Source organism: Amblyomma maculatum, chromosome 1 (assembly GCF_055883805.1).
Source record: "Amblyomma maculatum isolate TAMU_Amacu chromosome 1, ASM5588380v1, whole genome shotgun sequence".
NCBI lineage: Eukaryota > Metazoa > Arthropoda > Arachnida > Ixodida > Ixodidae > Amblyomma > Amblyomma maculatum.
Window position 1 is genome coordinate 341,211,304 of NC_139344.1, and position 23,331 is coordinate 341,234,634.

The 23,331-nt window shown below is 44.9% G+C and overlaps 1 protein-coding gene across 1 annotated transcript; it reads right to left on the reverse strand.

Annotated features, from left to right (window-relative positions):
• Positions 1 to 1,440: 1,440 nt before the first annotated feature.
• Positions 1,441 to 22,336, reverse strand: LOC146207593 (cytochrome P450 2J6-like). Its single transcript, XM_084588923.1, has 9 exons — positions 22,265 to 22,336; positions 19,042 to 19,318; positions 15,225 to 15,352; positions 12,655 to 12,752; positions 11,727 to 12,028; positions 9,079 to 9,191; positions 6,929 to 7,199; positions 4,736 to 4,923; positions 1,441 to 2,861 (listed from the first exon to the last, which is right to left on the reverse strand). Exons 1-9 carry the CDS (start codon positions 22,293 to 22,295, stop codon positions 2,602 to 2,604), a joined length of 1,668 nt encoding a protein of 555 aa, XP_084445049.1. The 5' UTR covers positions 22,296 to 22,336; the 3' UTR covers positions 1,441 to 2,601.
• Between the last annotated feature and the right edge of the window lie 995 nt (positions 22,337 to 23,331).

A 23,331-nucleotide genomic window follows, 5' to 3' on the forward strand; every position in this document is an offset into this window, starting at 1 on the left:
CCTTAACGGGCGCTCGCCTTAAAGCGCACTTTCTTGCTCTTCGATTACCTTTCTTCGCACCAAAGCAAAACGTATCATAACATAGTGTAAAAATGCATACAAAAGTATAGCTGAGGTAAGCACTGCTAAGGCACCTTTCGCATTTGTTAACTGTGCAAATCGGCTGATTTTCTACTACTCCACTTTAGTCAGGACCGCCGCCGGAAGACAGGAGGGTGTCACAAGTTGTTCTGATATTCAGAAAGGGAGAACGTTTAATATGTACGAAAAGTTTTCCCCATTTCATTTACATCAAAATACTGCAAACTCTTGCAGAACATTGTGGCAGCTTTCACCAAAGAAATCTTGGCTGCGAACATACCCTAAGAGAGTTTCAGCATGGCTTCAGGAAGAGTTGCTCAACTGTAACGCAACTGGTATGATAGAAATTGAATCAACGGCCGCTGACACAGAGGAAAGCATAAAGAATTTTTTTATGTTGATTATTGTGAAATAACATAATAGTGGAGATAATGGATTAGAAAACATAAAAATCAATCACATGCTGCCGGACGGATTGAAACCAATTTCCACAAAATTCCGCATTCGGTGCTCTATTGATGATGACGGCAACTGCCGTTAACCTGCTACTTGCTTTGCGAGTGTCACCGTGAGGTTCACGTGGAGCGTGATCTAAAGGTAAGGATGAGAGCTTTATGATGACCCTTTTTGTGCTTCCTATGGCACCAAGGCTGCCAGATTCGAGGCCCTCGTTGCGCGAATCACCAAACGAATGCGGGAAAATGAGGGGCTCGTTATGGGGTACATACAAATGGAGCCAAAAGCCAATGACAACAGTTAAAGCGTATGAAATTTTATTTGCTATTGACCAATATGAAATAACGATACGGTCATGGAGATAATTGATCAGAAAGTAGTTGCAACCAAATGCAGCCGGTGGGACACGAATCCAAATGAACCATGGATCCCACGTGGTTGGCTTTCAATTTAATATATATATATATATATATATATATATATATATATATATATATATATATATATATATATATATATATATATATATATATATATATATATATATATATATATATATATATATTAATTTTAGTTAAGTTTGACAGATTAGATTTGACAGAGTGGTGTCAGAATTGTCATGATTACAGGGTGACACGGAAGGCTGAAAAAAAACTTTTCATCTAGATCCAGTTGTTGGCTGCCATGAACAAGAGCGCCCTTTCTAACGAGGCAAAAATTTTAATGAAACAGAACACTGGAATTCAGGTCTCAAATTTTTTTTAGCGCGATTTGAAGATTGATGTCTAAAATGTTCGATTCCATAACCGTTTTGGTAGAAAAGCTGTAGAAAATTTTTACCGAGAATTTTTCGATCAGTGCATGCGCCCGTTTTTATGTAGTCCGATGCTGGAAAACGTGAGCAGCGACTGCGATGACGACTGGTGGTCGACAAAAAAGACGTACCGAAAACAAATATAAATTTCACTCGCCAAGCAGAAAATTCGACATTTTTTGCTTAGATTAACGCCTTTTCAGTTTCACACTCAAGACTGTTACGGCACAATAACGTACGCCTCGTCGACGAATGTTTTACTGGGTACTATCTATAGTTGACTGTAGTACTATCATCGCTTCATTCACGGAATTACAAACACTGTGGCGCCGTCTAGTGGCAAAACATGAAAGTATATACCTCTCCTGGTGTAAAAGGAGGGGTGGTTTTTATTTAAGGACGCAGTGTAGAGAGCGCAAAATATTAATGAATCATGACAAAAGAAAAAAGAACAGTGTGCACTTACGAAAATCAGCGATATTTTGCTGACATGTTGTCACGTGGGGTACTACACCGAAAGTAATAGCGTTTCTCCGTTAGATTGAGCCTGAGTAGTTTTTATGTGATTTTCAAAGGCAAATTAAAATTATAAAGCATCTTTTCTTTGATATCGCAGTGGTCGATCTGTACTATTTGAGGCAAGGGCTTTTACATCTCCATCATAATCTTACGACGTATTTTGGCCAGTGTTCTGTCCCTTGAGCTCAGTTGCTGCATTGGTATAAAAAGTTAAGAAACCTATAATACTTAAGACAGCTGCGGCCCACAAACCACGGAAGCGGTGGCAGACCTGTTACTTGCCAGCGCTCTCCGACGGCTCGTGCCTGTTGCCAAGATATGTGCTGTGCACTCTAACAGAGTGGTCTGTTCTCTCACATATCAGACGGACACGTGGTTTTCTTTCTTTCTTTCTTCCTTTCTTTCTTTCTTTCTTTCTTTCTTTCTTTCTTTCTTTCTTTCTTTCTTTCTTTCTTTCTTTCTTTCTGAGAGAAAAGTGGCAAGGGATTTTTCTTCCCTTCTGCGGTGGCAAGCGGATGGGGTCAGGCAAGGTGGCAGCGTGCGACGAAGTGAAGGCAGCTCGCCTAGCCCCCTATTCGGCGTTGCCGTTCCACTGCGTCTCGAGTTCGCTACGAATGAATGGAATGCAAATTTTTATGTTTGTTATATCTATTTTAGTTATATTATATTTCTATTATATTATTTATATTTTTTTTTTTATTGCGACACGTTACGGACCAGTGCAGTTTCCGTTATTGCTGATACGAAACTGTGCATTCATCGGTAAGCCTATCGTTTTCCTGGTGAGGGACGCAGTTCGGTCGGCTGAAAATTTTCCTCGGCCTGAAGACCAGCTTCTGGGGCTTGGGTCTTAGCGATATGCCGAGTTTTTCTTCGAATGAGAGATCCCGTACACCTGGCGGTGGTTCAACGGTGAAGTGGCGCAGGATGGTGGTGAAGAAGATGAACGTCTCAACGTTGGCGATCCCTTCTCCAGGGCAGGACCGCTTGCCTGTGAGAGACGACCATTGTATAGGAGGTGCGTGGTACAGATGCAGTCACAATGCCGTTCACGTACCCAAAAACTGTATCGGAGGCCATATATGGTGCTGTATTTTATGTCGCACACTGTAATGGGCAACTAGCGCGTTCACATACTCACCTACGTATGATGTTATTGATCAGCCTGGGTAGTAGGGCCTATGAGGGTCGGCAAGAAGGGCGGGGGGGGGGGGGGGGGGGGGGGAGGGGAAGGAGGTTGGACTGTCGAAAATACATAGTTTTTTGCTGTCATAACAAATTTCTATGCGATATTTAAGCGTGAATCTGTTGTGACGAAATAAATTGTTGCAGCAACATCAGAATTTTCTGTAATTAAAGGAAAAAAAAATTGCTACAAAACTACAGCCTATGAAAATACTATACCGATATCTACAGAATTATAGAAAAGTCTGACGTTACGGCATAATTAGAGAACAGTTTGTGGTATTTTTTTATGCGATTGCACGGGTCTGACTTTTTTTAATTGGGAAATGCACCATCTTTGGCACAGGGGCTTCTTGGTCAGTTAAAAGCAAAGGAAACAAATATAGTAGCTGTTAAGAAGTGCTTGAGATTGAGCTAGTTGGAACATCTTCTCACAAATGCTGCGCTGCTTAGTTTTACACGGACAAAGGAACTGGACAAACGCTGAGGTTAAGCGCTTAACCTCAGCGTTTGTCCAGTTACTTTGTCCGTGTAAAACTATATATAAGCAGCGCAGCATTTTTGATAGTAGCTGTGTCATTTCTCAGAGGACAGCAAATCCGAGTCGCAAGGAAAGGAATGAAGGATAAGAGAAGGAGGCGCCACATCATATAGCAACACTTTACTAGAAGAGTCAGTGCAGCGCGCGGCCAGGACTATATAATGTGCACTTGACACATCAGCTAGAGAACAAAGCGGTGGTGCAACAGTCGCGCACTCTTTAATGCATTCTGTATAGTTTTGCTGAGTTCGTCTCCAAACAGATTTGGTAACTGGCGCTGCACCCGCGTTCCTTGTACTTAAGACGACTATATATTTACTTCCGGTTGCAAAGCACGACAGTGCTTTAGGCGAAAAAATGCGACTGGTCGAAAACCTTCCAAGGCCGTGGATAGTGACGACTGGCCCGCACTACCTGTCCGCCTCATTTTCAGAAGTGTCGCTTCCCCGTTTTCGCCAAGGCCCAAGCTGAGACATGGTGTCAGCTAAAAACTCGTACTTTCCTAACAAATACCACAAACACTTGTTCTTTCCCACGCGCTACCCAGCGAAATGCCCCAGCTGCCAACGATACAGAGCTACTCAGCATTATTCACTTTGAGCCCGTACAGCCCTACCCTGCACCGTTCCTCTATGAATTTTCCCAGTCTGTTCTCGTGGGAACCAGCCTTGGCCAGCAACGGGCCAACCAACTAGCGCCGACTGATCGAACGGGCCCAGAAAATAGCTGTAGTGAATGGCACTCTGGACTGAGAACCTTTATCTTAACCTGAGACCACTATCACCAGCATTAATCCACGAGATGGGGCCGTGGACAGAGGGCTCCACTCAGGAAGAAAGAGATAGACGCCATAAATGTTTTTCATCCTCCTCCTCTTCGCCGTTTTCGCCCCGGTGTTTCCATCAATCAGATGATCGGGGTGAAAGTGAAAATGACACTTATGAAAATCATGCAAACTCGGAATACAGGGCCTGATGACTGACACGCTACTGACTACGCCGCATGGGTACGCTGCGCGGCATATTCAATAGTTAACTGCAGTGATGCATATCAAGCTGCAAAGTGACCTAGGCCTAGAGGGAACTATAGGCAATGAGCTTTTTGTCACCCGCCATATTTGGCGTGCGACGAAGGATTACCGTATGAGAAAGGCATTAGTCTTTCCAGCTTGCTGGCTCGTGTGCTGTTGTCGCTGAGGAAGCGTTCTGGTCGGAAGACTTCCGGGTCTCCCCAGAAAGAGGCGTCGTGATGCACGGACCATAGTGAGGTGACCACGACGCTGCCCTGTGGGATGAGGTAGCCGCCTATCTTTACGTCTTCGCTGGCGCTGCACACAAGAAACGAGCAGCGGTTATATAACCGCTTCTTCCGCTTCAAATACGCAAAATTGTGTACCACCACGTGACAAAGCGCCAGCGCTAGTTCCCTCCAACAGTGAACAGACCTTGCTCTAAGCCGGAATCTAAGCACTAGTCTTTGTTTTTGTATTCTCTTTTGCGTGTTCATATCTGCAGAGGTTGCATTTCTTTGTGCTTTTGATGATGACGATTATTTCATTTAAATGGTGTAAGGGAAGTTTGACCAATGGCAGTTCATGCTAGCTTGCTTCGTTGGCTCTCTATAATCAGATAGAACTCAAGAAAAAGAAATAAGCGCCCATGCCCCTCAAAAGAGGCTCTCCACCGATTGATCACCGATATTCGACGATATCAAACATGCTTCTGCGCGCGTGTAACATGATTCGCAGTACTTTTGGAAACGTATACGTCCATACAATGAGAAACCAGAACCGAGTGGGTCCGTCGCACGAAAACAGGGAATAACAAAACGTCAGCAGGACAGCATCTGTAGAAGACATTAGCAGCCAAGAGTTGTTCATAATTGTCTGGAGTGGGTGTGCGTTCGTCACGCAAAATAGCTAACGACACGACCGTTCAGATACAGGCCGACCACAAACTGTTTGTTGAGTGCGACAGTGTCTTAAATTCAGCCCCTAACCACCTTGCCGACAAAGAATTTACAGTGATAAAGTTAAGTTTGATTTGTGGGGTTTAACATCCCAAAGCTACTTAGGCTATGAGAAACGCCGTAGTGGAGGACTCCGTAAATTTCGACTGCCTGGGGATCTTTAACGTCTACTGACATCGCGCAGCACACAGGCGCCTTGTTTTTCGCCCAGATCGAAAAGCGGCCGCCACGACCGGGATCCTTGAGCACAGAAGGCGAGCATCCTAGCCACTGCACCACCGCAGTAAGAGCTTAGTTCCTCTACCATGTAATTCCTTCCAATGCTGCGACGATCTGCCAGCACGTGCATATAGACGTCTTTTAGAATCGGGCCTTGGATCAAAGCCTCACCACATCTAATGTCACTGCTGAGTTGACAAGGTTTCCTTCGCTACTATAGGGGGATCGCTCGCCTGAAAAAAAAAAAAGAAAAAAAAAAGGTTTGAGATCACTGCCGCACCGGCGTTGGGGAATGCGTAAGCAGTCTTTGTGAAGGAAAAAAGAAGGGACGCGAAAGAAAAAGAAGAGGCTTCCGGTTTGTGACGTCGCACCATGACGTAGCACCCCATGAGATTTGGGTACCATGCACGTGACTCTACCTTGGACGACTTTGAAAACATACCAGGACACGACTTTCAAAACGTACCCACCTGGTGCTTACGCATTAATAAAAGCAGTAGTCTATAACTGTATATGCAGACAGTTCTCAATCTTTAAATATATGGCGAAATGCATGTACCTACATTGCTTTCACGCCGTCCCGCGAGTTTTAGCTAATTCTGTCATGACCGAAAATGTTTCATGACTATACCTGCTCAAAAGTTTCCATTATTGTATGCGGTAAAATTTGGAATGTCTCAGGATGTCATGACACTAGTGATATAAACCTGATGGCTTAGAATGACCCAAAACCTAAATATAGGAATAAAGTTTTTTTTTAGTGCAAAATCACTATACTCCACGAGGTGATAATTCCGAATTTAGATTTTTGTTTTTCTTTCCCCAACTTAATTAAGGTGGAGCTCGTCACCTGTGCGCACAAAACGTAATTTTCGGTGACGCAAATTCTTTTTTGTTCTCCTCGCCCAAATCGCAAGCGGAGCATTTGATGAAACTGCCATCATGATCGTCATTATCATCACCGGCAGCAGTAATAAATCTGCGCCAGCCAATCCACTGCAGAGCATCACACAGTTAAAACCCTGTCCTATGCCAGCTGTGATTGCCCCTGAAACTTCTGATTTCACCATCTGGCCATCTGCGATATCTCGCTGACGGCATGACTGCAAAGAAGCCTCTGCATTTAAGAACACCAAGCACCTCACCATCGCATGACGCCAAGGGGATTGGCAGGATTATAGCGCGCACTCTCCCATATGAAGGCCTGCGTGTAGGGCATCAGACCACGGTCTCTCACGGACACGCATGAACCGCCTCCTGCACCGTTCCTTTCCAGCACGGCGTCGATCTCGGCTTGAATGCGGCTCTGCATCTCCGGCTTGGCGGCGCAAGTCAGCAGCAGCCACTCGAGGGAGGTGCGCACACCCTCGCTCCCAGCGCCCAGGAGGGAAGACGCGTTGCTTCTGAGTACGTTGCCTGCGACGAAAAATATAGTGCCTTCTGCGGTAGAGTTATCGGAGTAAAAAAGAACGGATAGGGAGCGCTTAGTGACTTTGTAAAAATTTGGAGGACGCTTGAGCTTCGCCTTCAAGAGTGGAACGCGATAGCGTTATTACATCGCAGGGGACGCTTTCCCACCTGAAGCGCTACGGCGCAGCGATCACGTCAGAGGCGTCCGGCATCGGACGCTGCACCTAGCAATCGCGCTGTGAGCGGAAAGAGGAGCCGCGTCGCCTAAACACCACTGGCCGAGTGACGCACGCTGGATGTTGGAAGGGGAGAGAGCGAGAAAACTTATTAAACGCAAGGGTATTGGGGCATCCTCGCACCGGTACCCGCGCGGCCCGAAGGGGAGAAGCGGGTGAGCCAAGATAGTGATCTAAAGAAAGGAAAGACGCTTGATTTTACAACCCGTGAGTGTGCACGGCGAAACGTCAGGGGCGAGTGGCGCGCCACGTGTCGGGGCAGCGCCGCACATGGAAGTTGCTTTTTATTTATGAAGTGCATGCCGGGATTTATCGCTCACGGCCAACGCCGCCGACGACACCGGCTTTTCTGCGACACGAGCTCCTTAACGCTACCGCGTTAAAACAACTGCAACTCTGGCTTCTTCGGCCAGGAAACGAGGTTAGGTCAAGAAGTATACCCACACGCGAGTCTCTCGAGCAGCGCAAGCTGCACTCTAAACACGAATAAGCTTATAAGGGAGTAAAAAGGGAGTAGCATGTTCTCTAGCGCACTCCCTTCTAGGAGCACGGTATTCCCCCCAAGCCATCAAGTAGATATTCAGCACTACTATGGACTGCATGGAATGCTATAATTTGACAACAGAATCTTATTCTCTTCCTAAATAATATTTATTTTATTACCTTTGAGAGTATGCTGCTAACCGCTGCACCACAAATTTTGGTGTTATAAATTAGAGGACATAGAAATTTCATTTAGCAATTTCGTAATTGCTAGAACTTCGCATATTTTGAATTGAGAATTTGCTTCCATATTTCTGGTGATGAACACTTACTCAACGGCTCGGGCAGCATGCTTTGACTCTGGCCATGGGCCTGGGAGGCAGCCGAAGCCATTCGAATCCCTGATTAAGGACACCACCCACGCAATTACGTCAACGAATTTGTTTACTCTCTCTTTCTCTCTCTCTCGCTTATACAAGCACGTACAGGGACACTATACAAAATGTAGTGCGAAGAGGCAGGCTTGATCCGTGGCAAATGTCGAAAGTTTCGAAAAATACTTGACAGCATACATGGAGCGTACACATTCGCCTGTAATGACCGGAACACGGAACGGAGAATACTGCCGAATCAGTATCAGTTGGGCAGTCATAGATATTCAACAAGCCAAGGTTAATTTAATGCAGTAGTAACACACTATTGATGCGATAGACCTGACCACTTTTACGACAGCCTATGAATAGGAAGGTCTTCCTTTTTGGATATCCATAGCGAAGTGTCATTATCAAAAACATTTGCAGGAACACTTAATTTGAAAATAGCACGTTTCACTCTGCGAATATTATTTAATCGTTTGTGTAAGTGAATAGAGAATTGAGAAAAACAAAAATAAACGAAAGCAATTTTTGGCCAGATACTATACGTTAAGGGAAAGTCTAAGTTCAGCATCCAAGACTTATCGAATCAATCGTAGCACAGCAATCGCCGCACGAATATGACCTTCTTTATTGCTCTCAAATTCAAAAAAAAAAAGTAATGCACAGAAATGTTTGCCTTGACTTTAAACTATAGCATACTAATCGGCAAGCAAAATATTAATATACATGCAAACCCACAGCTCACGGCAACGTACTGTATACTCACGGTGTACACCGCGCTGTACTCACGCGTGAAGGTCGACCTTTCCTGGTTCCTCTTCTTCATTTCTCTGAGGAAGGCGTCGATGAAGTCTCGCACCACGCCCTCCTTGTAGGTCTTCGTATGAAAATCGATCATGGCACTGTTTTGAAGACCAAAAGAAAAGCAAAGAATGTCCTAAATACATCCTTTAATGTACAAGAGGGAAATTTTAGCCTAATACGCACTGTCTATCATTCATTATCGGCATGCAACGACGATGTTGTGTTAAAAATAAACTGAGCCCTTTTAAGCCGCAAGAAAAACTATATCCAGTAGCAAAAAAAAAAAAGAACAATACTCGGGGAATTTTGCTACATATTATTGGTGCAGTCAATAAGGGAACTCTCGATCGATAAACGACGCCCTTTTCTTCCCATTGCCCCGTCGCAGTGGTACAGTGTTAAGGGCGCTCGACTACTGCGCCCAAGGGTGCGGGATTGAATCCCGACCGCGGCGGCCTCTTTTCGACAGAGGCGAAAAGCTAGGCCAGTGTGCTAGGTGACCGATATTTCCGGAGCCTTTCACTACGTGGCCTCTCACAGCCTGATTCGCTTTTTCACGTTAAACCCCCTAAACTAAACCAATCACATAACGGCCTCGTCGGACGGAAGCAGCCAGCGACTAGTAATAGAAACCGCAAGATTGGCAACACCGCCAGCGATAATCGACTTCTCTCGGCGCATGCGCCGACACACTGCTGACTGCGTCATGCAGCTAATGCTGAACTGCAGTCGCTAATGAGCTAATAGAGAGTTTTAGCTTACCGTGATCCGCGATCCGCTACTGGGATCCGCCACCGCGCGTTCACTGCGCATGCCTAGACCCCCCTTGACGCCGACAGATGGCGCCACATACCGGATGTCGGCACACAGACCTGCCGCGTCGGGACCAATCAGCTTGACCGCTCCGCCCACGCGCGGTAGAGAGCCACGGTGGCGGATCGCGGATCACGGTAAGCTAAATCTCTCTAATGACCCGGCCGCTTCCCGTGAACGCCTGAATGCAGTGGCTTCGTCACTCATCCAATGCCGCGGAGGATCTAACTAATTCGAAAAAAAAAAAATAAAAGCTCGTGGAATACGGCCCCAGGTTTCGCTAAGCATGCAAATGGGAACAGGGCAGATAATAACTGAAGTACAGATAATGAACATTTTTAAAATCAAGGCTTTTAGATTTGGAGAGAGGGCAATGATCATGGCCAAAGCTCCAAAGGATCTGCAGCAGCAGTGTCGGCGTACTTGATACATGAACAGGACTCGCAAGGGGGTGTGGAAGGGCAGAACAAATGTGAGGAACCATTGCCAAGGAGTCAAGGTAGACACGCTTGCAACGTATGCCTTTCAAGTGATCCTGCTCATTTCCTTGATATGAGAAAAGATAAAGAAACACTTGAGCTCCGCCTTATGAAATAACGCGATAGCGGCCTGTGGATCGTATTTGATGCTTCCGCACAGAGAAATCAAACGATGGGTGCGCAGTTCTTACTGTGAAGGCTGCCTCAGAATGGAGATCGAGCGCCGAATCCCCAAAGCTGTATTTCACAGAAACAGATTTAGCGCTGACAAGTGAATCGGAGACGAGGAGAAATTTATACTGCTCGGACGTCAACTGTTGTGGCTGCGGCGTATATGAAATCGCGAGAATTCCAGTGGCAGCCGCATGTCGGCGCCACTATACCACCGCAAGTAAACAGGATATGAAACGTCAAAAACATGTTCATAATTTCCCCTCATAATGCCAACGACGGATTTTCGGCGCAACGTCTTAAAATTGCATTAAAATTTTGTTACTCGATCGCCTAGTCACTACTTGTGCAATTGTTATTTTCTGCAAACATGCTCGGTAGCATAAGAGGATATCAGTTGAAATGAATGAGTACGCGATGATACATATAAAACTTGCTTGTTCAAAAGCCCTTTAAGCGTGTCTAGCTTGGCCTAGTCGGTAGTCTGGCTAGTAACAAAAAGGATCTTGAGTTCGAACCTTTCCTAAAATTCCTGACAGTTAGCTAAGTGAAATAGGTTTGACTCTGAAAGTTAAATTATTTGAGACAGTCGAGGATCCTTAAATCATATTACATGTGATGTTTAAATATCTTTCATTTCATGCCTGACGTCACGTTTAACGTGGCCGTTGTAGGTGTTTAAATTTCCCGAGCAAGGTCACGTGGCTGCGACGTATTAATCACGTCGGCCAATCACGGTTTTTCTCTCATGGCCAACTACGCCGACACCAAATTCCTGAGAAACTTGATCTTTAAGGTCTTCTCTTTAATAATCTAGAGTTTTTTTGTCTCATTATGTGCTGTGACTGGCGAAGATCCAGAAGCCGAACGTCGACCCCTGAATCTATATTCTTTAGAAATAGGGAAAACCATCGACTGCGTTGCTCTGCAAAGCACAAAAAGCTGATGGTGCTTCATCCAAGAGTTCTGACCACATATAATTGCCATTTGAGCGATCATGGTAACTCTACCCCAGCCCTCTGCGTATGACCCTGCCAGTGATCCATGTAACATGCGAAACAATGCTCAAAAGCGCATTCTTGATGTGTCTTTTTTTTTTTACCTTATATTTGAGAGAGCGTGAAGCGGTTTCACTTTTATGTATTCTTTCCTTGGTAGCGTACCACTTACTCTGAGTAATGGTCCCTGCGGACGAGGGCGTCCCTTAGTCTCCCATGTGGTCCCAGGCGGAAGAAGACCCGCAGCTTGCGAAGCCAGGGAACAAAATTGAGAGCGGACACCTGGGCGACCAGCGTTGCTACGAGGTCTACAAGCTCGTCCAGTCTAGCGCGTTCGGGGTCGTCATAGGCAAGCCGCCGGCCATACAGCACCGCCGTCATTATGTTGGAGGTGCTGGGCGCCAGCACCGATGCGGGATACACTGGTTCGCTCTCGAGTGATGACAGTTGGCGCAGAAGGTGCGAAAGCTCCTTCTGCAGTGGTGTGGAATTTGGCGCAGATTAAAGCTACTCACTAAAGTATGGAGATAGGTGGGACCTAGGTGGGACAGGCATATGCTCACACACACGTACAAAGGATTTTGGCCTTCCTAGGCATGCAAAAATAGAAACAGCGCGACCGCTGGTCGAATTGAGGAACACCCAAAAGGAAACGTTATTTGGCTCCTAAAGACACCACGTTGTTTTCCTCTGTGTTGACCTTTCTTCGGTAACATTAAGTAAGTGCAGCAATTTATGCACTTATTTTTGTGGATCAAGGTCACAGGTTCGATTCCAGCAGAGGTGGTCACGCATTCGACGAAGGCCAAATGCAAAAACGCCGGTGTGTTGTTCTATGTCCCTAGTCGTTGACGAACCTCTAATCCGGAGCCCTCCCCTGCGGCACCCGCTCATCTCCTCGTGTGCCACTTCGAGACGTTAGGCCCCACATTTTACAATTCAATTTCCTTTTCCGTGTCATTTCACGAGCAGTTATGAATGATTTCACTTCAGCCATAACCAGCATCTCTTCATAAAGCGAGCCTTGCACGGGCTGCGGTCTCGTCCACAGCAAATGAGAACACATAAAGTAATTGAATACTTATCATAATTTAACCTACGTGAATGCATGTCTCCAAAGTTTCTGAGAGTTCCTTGAGAGTCCTTACTGCAAACCGGCGCTGCTCTCTCCACGATGGTCCACTCTGCACTATCATGCCTGCAGGCAAAGCAAAGGCAGTGGACATGGTTCGTGCACTTTATCCGTATAATGACGCTTTAATAAATGTTTACTTCATACCAAACCTAAAAATACTACACTATAAATTGTCTTTAAATTGCCTTTTTTTTTTTTTTTTTTACTGTATAGACAAGCAAGGCTGTCAAAATAACCAGTCTTCCTCCATTTCTTCCTGTAGTCAGCTAATGTGAGAGAACTTTTCACGCTCGAAGGGCTGGGCCTTTGACAAGCTTTGCGGTGAAAAGTAGAATGAAACATTTCTAATTATTTTATCTGGCATAAGGTGATAGGTAAAGAGTGGAAAGAGATAAGTAGTTTCTAAAGGTGCGGTCAAAAATAACACTTTTGGTACATGGTTCCACGCCTCCAGTAACTTCCGAATTCATCTATATATGATCCCTTTGAGTCTACATGATCACTGTTCAAAAAGCCAACCGGCGAACGCACCTCATCACTTAATTTTCTGTGTAATACCTCATGCGCTACTTGAGAATGGGCCCGGGCCAGGCCCTTACTTGACCCCGAGTTTTGCGGTTCGGATCGGGCTCAGCAAAACCATTAATTCAACGAGCCCGAGTAGGGCCTGGCCTGAAGCCGCGGCCCTGGGCCGGGCTCGGGCCTTAGATTCAGGACCGTGCAGTGCTTTACTCTAGCGTAGCCACTCGTGTGTTCTTTCGTGGGCGAGTCCTGCGCACGGAAGCGGAGGGGGATTACGGCGGCCCACCACAACTGGTGTAAATAAATGGCATCCTGCCCGACTGCTTGCAAGATGCCGTACCATGGCAAAAGCACAACGATGAAGAGAAACTTCTTTTTTTTTTTTTTTTTTTTTTCAAGTACAGTTGCCAGCACGGTAGTATTAAAAAACGATCCCTCGCCGCTAAGTGCCTACTTTGTTGGTGTGTTGTCACTGGAAGTTTCTCTCGACCGGCGAACAAGCCAAAGACGGTTGACGAACGCAGTTTGCATTTAGTTTTCGTTGATCGAGTCTCTCATATCGAGGCAACAGACCGGCAACTTGTCATGTTTCTCAGACGTTTGTGCAGTATGACAAGCTGTTGGTAAACAAGTTCCGGGCTTGTTGGCCAACGTGTTGTGTTCATGTCGCTGTTGTGTTCCCGCAGTAAGACTCAGCCTTTATCGAACTCGGGCCTGCAAGCTTATAGGACTTCATCTTATCAGATTAGAACCCGTGACTTTTACTTCACTCGAACCCACGACCTAATCAGAACCGAACCCTGACGTTGATATTCCATTTCCTTTATGTATCATGCATAATCACTCTTTGTCACTAACTTTCATCGCTAATACTATCACTATAGATCTCACCCCCTACTATCACTAAAAATCACACTATCCCCATAGCTATCAGCTACTACTATCAAAATTATTTTCGCTATCACCAGTACTGTTCTTATTATACCTACCATCACTGAAATATTACCCCTATCTATCGGTACCCCTATCTGTAATTACTATCCCTATCAATTCCTTTCACTAACATCATCACTATATTACCAGTTTTGCTACTCCTATAATCCCTGTCCTTAAGCACCATGGCTACATTACTATTTATTACTATCTACCTCTTTCGTTAACTGTCATTTCTACTATCTAATCTTGCATTACCACTAGCATAGAAAGTATAAAGGATGCTAAGACACTAGTATTAATTTCATGTACTATGCTGTTATCAAATACTTACTTAATCATCTATTTATAATCAATTATTTTCAGTTAGTAATTTGCTTACATCCGATCATGTAATTTGAGGATACACTTTCTGTAAACACCGTTTTGTGGACGCCGTTCCTCTCACGTCACTGACGAACCAAGAAACATTTCGCCTTTTTAAGACTTGTCGGAAATGTGTCTGATATACGGTAGAGCAGTAGCTATCCATCCATGCAAGTGAGTATAGCAATGGCAACACGCTGACAGTTGAAAATATGAGATCAGAAAATTGTCACTGAACATTTCACACCTTTCAACAAATAATTCTGGGTGCATTGCACAAGCTAGTTTAAAAGTTGGAATTAGGTGCGCTGGGCAAACGCTTTCAAATTGTGCATTAGGGCAGTGAAAATAACAGAAAATTCGTATCCGTACCCCACAGGCAGAGTCGTGGGGCGTTAAATTCTGTGAAACCAAATCAATATGCAAATGTGTGGCCTAAAAGAAGGGTCAATAGGAGTGTAGTGAGATTTGCCTCCCGGTCTCTAATTTTTTCCTTTTTTTTTTTTTTACAAAAAAGGACGTTACATGGATATCTCAAATAAGCCTCTGTGTGACTGCTCGGTATCATATACATTTCCCTGACATTTTCGTGTGTCATTAACTGATGAATGGAAAGAAGATATCTGCAGTTATTGAGGACACATGCGTTAGTGACGTAGTCCGGGAGAGATACTCGTTCATGGGGCCCAGTAGGAACAGTACTGACGTGCTTACTTTCCGCGCCCTCGTTGACGTTGAGAGGGAACTCTTCGGGTCGGCCGAGCAGCGCGTCATGCGAGAGTGCCTCCTTCACAGAGGCAAAGTCGCACAGAAACACCGCGTACCGGCAGCCCAGATGGAGCCTGCGTCCATACAAGCTTTTATGCACCCTTGAGCCGTGAGAGAGTCACCTGCCAAAGAGAATTTCTCAGAACAAGAGAAAGAGCTGAGTCTGATAAAACTTTATTCACAAGAGGAAGAAGATCCACGAACTCTGCGTCGATCTCTCCTCGCACTCCCGCAGAGAAACATATACTTACGTAAAGAGCGGACACTCCCATATATGACCCTGCGGCCGAGGTACTCCACTGCCCCCAGCGTCCCGAGCGGCTGGTCAGACCACTAATTTGACCTCTGACACCTGAGATTTTTAGGGCGCGTGCTTTAGCTCATTTTCGGTTTCGATAGCAATGCTTTAGACTATGATTTACCATTGGCTAATAGAATATTCAACTTTGACACTGCTTCGATAGATATGCTGACTAAGGCCGGTTATGCAGTAACGTGACTATTTGATCAGTTCAGTTCAGTCGTTCAGTCGTGTTCGACTCTTCGTGTCCCTATGGACCATTGCACGCCACGCTTTCCGGTCTCTCACCATCTTCCTAACATCACATAACTTCATCTGCAGTGCCTCGAGGATGCCATCTAACCATCGCGTTCGCTGCCTACCCCTTCTCCGGCGACCCTCAACCTTTCCCAACATCAAATCTAAAAAAAAAACTCAGCTACTTCGGTCATCTGATGAGAAGAGAGGAGTCGCTGGAGAAAGATTTGACTATTTGATATACGCCTACAATTTTGCATAAATGAAGCTACTCAAAACTTTACTCTGCATTTTACGTAACACGCCGGGACGCACACGATTGAAAAGAAACAACTAGAATTTTCTGACGCAATAATAAATCCCCACAAAAACACTAATGACGGTGGCGAGAGTATACCCCCAATAAATAGGCACTCACGTCTATACTTACAGGCACATGCATATCAGGGTCACGTATACACCCATATATTTTGAATATTAACATTCTGAGAGAGAGAAAATTTTCCCTATAAAACGAACACGATGGAGATATCTGCACTCTCCCCAATATAGATACACTGCGTCGACATTGCGTACTCCTTAAGTAACCATAGCACGCCTACTTAGGCGTTTCCTATAGACCTTACTGCAGAGAGGAATTATAGGCACCGATATAATGAATAAACCCCTCGGTAATCTTGAAAGCTCCTTAATAGCCATCTCTTGAATGCAGAAAAAAAAAGCGCCACTTACGAACTTACACAGGTGATATGACGAATAACACTGCCCAATGCCTCAGTTATGGAAATAATCTATAGTAAAATATTTTTATTATCTTACGACAGCGGACACTAGATATCGGTGAAACGACGCGGGCAGGATTCAGTAATACAGACAGCATTGCTGGAAATCGTTCATATCTGTACGCTTGCACGCCGAATTGTCGGTTGCATATAGCAGTAGTCTGGCATGGTTTTGTCGAGCTATTATCTCAAACCCTCCGAGACTGACGCCTGTTGCGATTCTCGAATTAAGAACATTCGTTTAAGAACATTTAGGAATTAAGAACATTTGTTAACCTAAAAAAGCTACACTAGTGTAGCAAAACAATATTCGAAGTATTGTACTTCTGTTTAGTTTTAACGAATAATTGTGTTAACCCAGACACTCCAGTGGTGTAGCTGGTGTAGGTTAAAAACAAGCCTCTAAACTTCATGGAATGCTGACGAACACTCATCAATGGATCTACAAATGCAAGCTATATGGTTATGACAAATAAAATGGGCCCAAATAGATCACCTCATTCTTCCAGACTAGGTAATATTTGGCCGTGGCGATAAATTTACCACGTTGTTTAATTTCTACCAAACCTACCGTTGTGTCTTAGGGGTTAGGACTCCAGACTAGTGCACTGCACGGGCCTAAATTTGAGGCCCGAGCCCGGCCGGGCCTGCAGGTCTTGGAATTAAGCCGAACCCGGGCCCATTCTCGCAGTAACGCATGAGGTAAATTACTCGCAGTGAGCAAGACTCTTACCACACAAGTAAGGTCTGGCCGACAAATCAGATTAAACCGCAATAATGCTCCCAAAGTATGTTTCTTTTTTTTTTACCACAAAACAAAATTATAATGAAGAGTGTTCTCCTGGTCGGCTTTTTGAAAAATAATCTCGCAGATGCGCAGCTAGAGGTAGATAGAAGAACTCAAAAGTTCCAAGGGCCAAATGAAAATAATTGCATGCACACATAATAAGCTACTTCGCGTTCCCTCACGATTTTGTCGTATTTTACGGCCCCTGATGTCTGAATACTAAAACGTCCTCGCAGCCAGTGGAATGACATTTTTTTCTTTGATGAACGCGACGTCAAGGGTTGAATTCATGGCAAAATTTGTCGCCTTTCAACTGACACGAAAATCAAAAGGAATTCCACGCGTCCCAAGGCGACTCAGGCTATGAGATTCGCCCTAGTGGAGGGCTCGGGATCATTCGAACACCTGTGTTGTTTTAACGTACACTGACACCGCATAATACACGAGTGCCATGCTCTCTGACTGAATATAAACGCGGTCGCCATAGCCAGGATCAAGCCCCTGTATACCGTGATTCAATAAGTGAATGCTTTAACCAGTGATGCGCTGAACCGATATAGAATATTAAATAAATAAGTCAGCAAACTTTTACCTTTCCATAGAGCGCAGATGGCTTTTTCATCCATCTCGCTGCTGTAACGCTCGAAGGGATCTTCCCTCTATAATTAACAGGCGGTGTTATACCGTACGAACACTTTGATCAATATTTCGATGCCAGTTTTTACGTCCGCTACGAAGCGCCGCTCTTCGTTTCAAGCGCTGTAAAAAGGCGCTGCAGATAAGGGCTTTGAAAAGGTGAAGAAATTGTCCGTAGGCGCTTTTTTTTTCTTAACATCAGATGCAGCTTCGTGTCCATATAGCAAGGCCGGTTCACTTCTTCGGTCAAAAGTGATGGAGCTCCTGACGTCATCGAAACATGCCAGCAGCCATTCGCACATCGTGCGACCGAACAATTCGGCGCAATCACATGATCACGGAAGCCTCGGCCCTATCACCATTTTAGCAAAGAAGTAATTGATTATCTGTAATCGATTACTGAATCCCCCGAAACATTATTGCTCGAAGAAAGTAATCAGTGGATTGCACAATTACACAGAAATGTAATTAATTACAAGTTATCAGTTACGTACGAAAAATAAGGGCAACCTGGTCCTGTCACAATGGCGCGCATACATAATTTTGTTCCTACAGGCGCGTAGGAACGCAATGATGTAACGTTATCAGTTTTGTAATAGCTACAGAAGGTTTGTAAAACTGAGTTTAGTACTCCTGTCGCACAGATGTACCCGCAGTTATAAAACTACTGCCATATGTTTCCGCTAAAAACGGCGCATGCGCTAGTTTCTGCTATTTCTGCCGCCCCACCGCTGCCGCCGCCGCCGCTGCAGCTGCGTATGGAGAGTGTCACGCATCCGTGCTATAAGCTACATAGCGATCAATATAATGCCGCTTAGTGGGCCTCGTGTAAAGGTGGCCGGTGCAATGAAACTCTTATTTAGTCCTTACAAGATCCAGCCTTGCCTGCGACAAGAGATGAAAGCCGTCGCAGGCGAGCTCCGTAAAACGGCTTTTCGCAGTAAAACTGGCATCGCCTCAGAAGTTCAATGCTTTCAAATGTCCGGATATAAACCAACGAACAAGCGGTTCAGAACGCACCCGAACACGGCACCGTATTTCTTCCTCAAACGTTCGATGCCCCGGTGTCCGTCCTTGGGCATGAAGGGCAGGTATCCGACCAACGGCAAACCATGAGGTCCCGGAGGAAGGTCCCTTCGCCTGTACCATAGCACCAACTCCCACAGATAGCGCACCAGGATCGACAGAAGCCCAATCACCAGGATCGTGAAGAGGCACTTCCAGAACACCTCCAGCATAGTGCTGATTGATCGACTAGTACATTCGGCTTGCTCGGAGAGCCCTGTGTTGGAACTGCCTGAAAGCAATAACGTTCATAAGACTATATCAGTTGCAAGGCTGCTTCAAGAGGCCCTTCGCCGCCAGCAAATGCGCTGCCCGCCAAGAGCAGATATGTTTTCGTGACAATTGAGGTCGCAATTTTTTTCATTCGTGAGCTCCTATTTTGGGAACCTGCTCGCCTATGACTATGCTTGTAGAGGAGCTTGGCAAGAAGAGGGACTACGAATGGGCTAGGCAAACAGGAAAACATGGTCCCGTGAAAATATTCCTCGTTGGTTATATCGTGTATGGGCCCTCAGGCACTCTTCAAGTTGTTCTAGAACAGCTTTTTTCGCCTGAGGGCCTTCAACCTTGAGTTGAAAATAAATTGAATTGAATTGAATTGAAAGTACATTCCTCACTCTAGAAGTGAGTTCTCGAATCCAATCATCATGCTCTTCAGCAGCAGCCAGGTTTTACAGAACACTTCATCTGACCTACAGTCAGACCTTTACTCACGTTAATTGTCCCCTGCTGAAAAAAAAAATTTAGCTGTTCTTTCACTGAGTGTCATGTGAAGGCAGCAAAGCCGCCTCAGTTTATGCGCTACGCCTTCACAGAGATGCCACACAGAACTTAATTATCGTATAATTCTCAACACTTTTCACAATTCACGAAGTCGTATTCTGAACCCTATAGGTGCATAACGCAAAAGCAGAGAATGCGCCTGTGGTGTATTTTCCAAGGACACCAGCTGGGCGAAATGAAACTTTCCCCTATAAACGCACGGTAATAACACAACAAAGGAAAACAGGTCAAACCTGCTGTTGTATATGAAAGCAAGGGCAATGTTTCTGTTTTTACGATCCCCAACGAACGTACGCCGAATTCGCTTTGGCCACTTGTCGCAACATAATATCCCTATTTACAATTTTCATACATGTGGGCCCTCTGACTGCACGCGCGCATTTGCAGTACCTACGCAATAAGGAAGTTTTTATGATGTGTGCCTTCGCCCATTTGGCTGCTGGGATACGGCAGGGAAGCTCGAACAAATGCAAGTAGGAACACATAGTCTTGAAGTTCCATCCGAAACTATATAGTTAAGAAACAGTCCATTGGGGCCGTCAGGGCGCCGCGGCAGTCGAGCTGCGATGCTATCATCGCTGAGAATGGGAGAGATAGTGATAGAAACAAGTGCCAGCATTTTAACAATTATGTTGAACACAGTTAGACAAGCGATAGCTCGTTTTGCATGATTTTGCATGGTTTTGCATGGTTTAGCTTTAAATTTTGGAACCTACCCATCGAGACCTTTTAGACAATATAGAATTTGATGCTCGAGATGTAAACGAGCGATGGAAACTTGCTAAGGGCGAGAAGAGAGACTTGCAAAGCGACTACGTAAGGCGGCTGAGAAGAAGGTGCGACAAGAACAACAACATAGAAACGATTCTGCCTCATGCACGACTACTAATGCTTTCGCTTTGTATATCCTGACTTGGCGGAGTTAAGTCACTGCAACTCTTGCCATGATTTTAGTCACCAATCAGATATTCTTCGTTTTCTATCCGTTCGAAGTATATTTTCCTTCCCACTGTCATTAAGCCGCGATGAATTGATTGAATCAACCCCATTGATTTGAACAAAGTGTAGGGTGCAGCCCTTGCACGAAAATACTCGTTGTTCAGTCACTTGCTCCTCTTGTCTACACACACACCGCGTAACGTGTTTATATCTTAGTACTTAACTGGCCACATCTAACACATATATACTCCCTTCATGACTTCGAAAAACGAGCTTACCTTATAATTATTGTAGGTATTTCACTGTCAATTTTTTTTTTTCTTGGACATTCTGAATGTCCCCTGTGCTTAATTAGTTCGCATCCCTGTTTTCGCCAGACCCCTACATGTTTCATTAACCTTTACTTTGACCTATAATTTCTGGATTGATCCGCCTACTTTTCAAATATATTTTGCTTCACAATATTCTACTTATTTTTTATCATTATATGTCGACATTCCTGATTCTAAGATAACTGAAATCTTTCCGAGCCCATCGCGTTTCTCCCACTTGTCTCAATCACTCCTCAAATTATACGTTTCTGATAGCCTTTAAGCCGTCAAATGAGCAAGGGTTGTAATGAAGGGCCCTGGAATACATTAGACCATCTGGAATTCACCAACATTCGCTGGCATCGCACAGCCATCTGCTAAACGAGGCTGTGGAGGCCGGGGTGCCCCGGCCAACAGACTGGCGTATATTCCCGCGAACCATCCATACATTTGTTTGTTGCTTTTCAACATCTGCCGGTATGCGGCCTTGTCACTGTGATTGCGGTGCATGGACCCATTTTGTGCTCTTTGTTTATTCATGCTTGGTATCGTGAAACGCGTGTTTATCGCTTTCTTTGTAGCCTGAGATGAGTCGAGATTAAGCTGGAGTGATCGCAGGCAAGCGCAAGTGTTTCCGTAATGTTCCGGAGTTTTCCAGTATCTCTTGGCCGGTTAATCTATATGTTTCTTCGGCGACTTTAAATTGAGCACTGCCGATTGCAACGGGCATTCGTAGATCGACAACCACCGAGCATGTTCGCTGCTATCGTTGCCGCCGATCGGCCGAGTTCTTTTGTGGGCGCAAGTCAGTCCAATAAAGAGTATACTTTAATTGCAACGCTGGTCCCTTCGCTTGTCCTCTACGGCCTTGTCACTATCACGTGACAATATGTTATAACCGATCATTTATATACAGAAAATAGTGCGAGAATAAGTACAAAGGTTGATTGGAACAGGATTCCGTCTGAATATAAAGAGCAGAAAATTAACGAATTAATTAAAAAGTGGACAATGAAAAGCGCGAGGCAAGTTCTCACAACCGGCAAAGTGAGCTCGACATAATAATTTTGTATGGACAATACGATACGAAAACACTGAAACGCACAACTCTTCACAAACGCGTACAGTTCATCCGGATAACTCACCACCTTTAGGGAGCAGCAGGGAATGACGCATACACGAAGCGAGCACAGCGAGGAGATGCTGACTTTCAGAGAACTGCTGGCTCACATGTGCTTGCATTTCATTAAACAGCAGTTCACAGGAAATACAAATGAAACTGGAAGCGCTGACGACACTACGGCCGATAAACCTGTTCCAAACAAGTTGCACGACTCTCCGTCGAGCCACCTGTGCCCATTTTAGCACATGTTACTCAGGAAGAGCGAGAAACTTCTAATTTGAAAACGTTTTTTTTTTCTTTTTGCGTCATTAGAAATGTCACTGATTGCCAGATAGGCCGGTGCTTCCAAAGGGACTTAAATGAAGTGCAGTTGATCTCAGTCAGAATGACCTAAGCTGTTTCAAATTAAAAGTCAGGTGGGTGCATTAGTCGGTTGTTCATCTGAAGAAATGTCGGGCTGGGGTCTTCATTGATATCCGGATAAGCCTTACAAAATAGAGACGACCAGTATATAAGATAGGAATGCATATTATACAAAACAGGCAAAAATTCATGTTATACATTCTTATGCGAGGAGCAATACAAGATACGTGCATAAATACGAAGCATACAAATGTGGACACCTATGCGCTCGCACAAGACTGACACCCAGTTGGACCAGTCTTTGCCGGTTAGGCACAGTTCACCCTATTGTGTGGTCGGTTTAATCGACCGCACTCTCTTGGTTTGTGTAACTGAGTCCATCGTATTTAGTAAATTAGGGTTCAGAAGAGGTTTCGAACATAATTGCAGAGAACACCACATAATGTAAGCGATGCTTACTGTCGTGCACGCTGAAAAAAAAAAAAAAAAATGTCGCGGGGGTGGGACACCAGCGCTCTACTTCAGCAAAATGTTTGATATCGTGGAACTAGCTGTCCGCATCAGCAGGAGCCAGCTGACAAGTCCGTAAATTTTCTTTTTACATTCTTTCAGCTGTAGCGACTACATACACGACAAACGTGAACAAAATAAAATGCAGCTGCTGTAATAAAAGCTGTCAGCACCTTGTGTTCGTCATTTGTGAAATTTTACGGTCAAAATTTAGGT

Bases quoted from the DNA above. Each gene is read 5' to 3' on its own strand.
- LOC146207593 (XM_084588923.1), bottom strand. From the start codon at position 22,295: ATGCGTCATTCCCTGCTGCTCCCTAAAGGTG. The intron at 15,353-19,041 runs GTGCGTTCTGAA...GTATGGACGCAG, and splicing joins AAATACGGTGCCGTGTTCGG to GCTCCATCTGGGCTGCCGGT. The intron at 2,862-4,735 runs GTAATCCTTCGT...CGTCTCTCACAG, and splicing joins ACTAATGCCTTTCTCATACG to GCAAGCGGTCCTGCCCTGGA.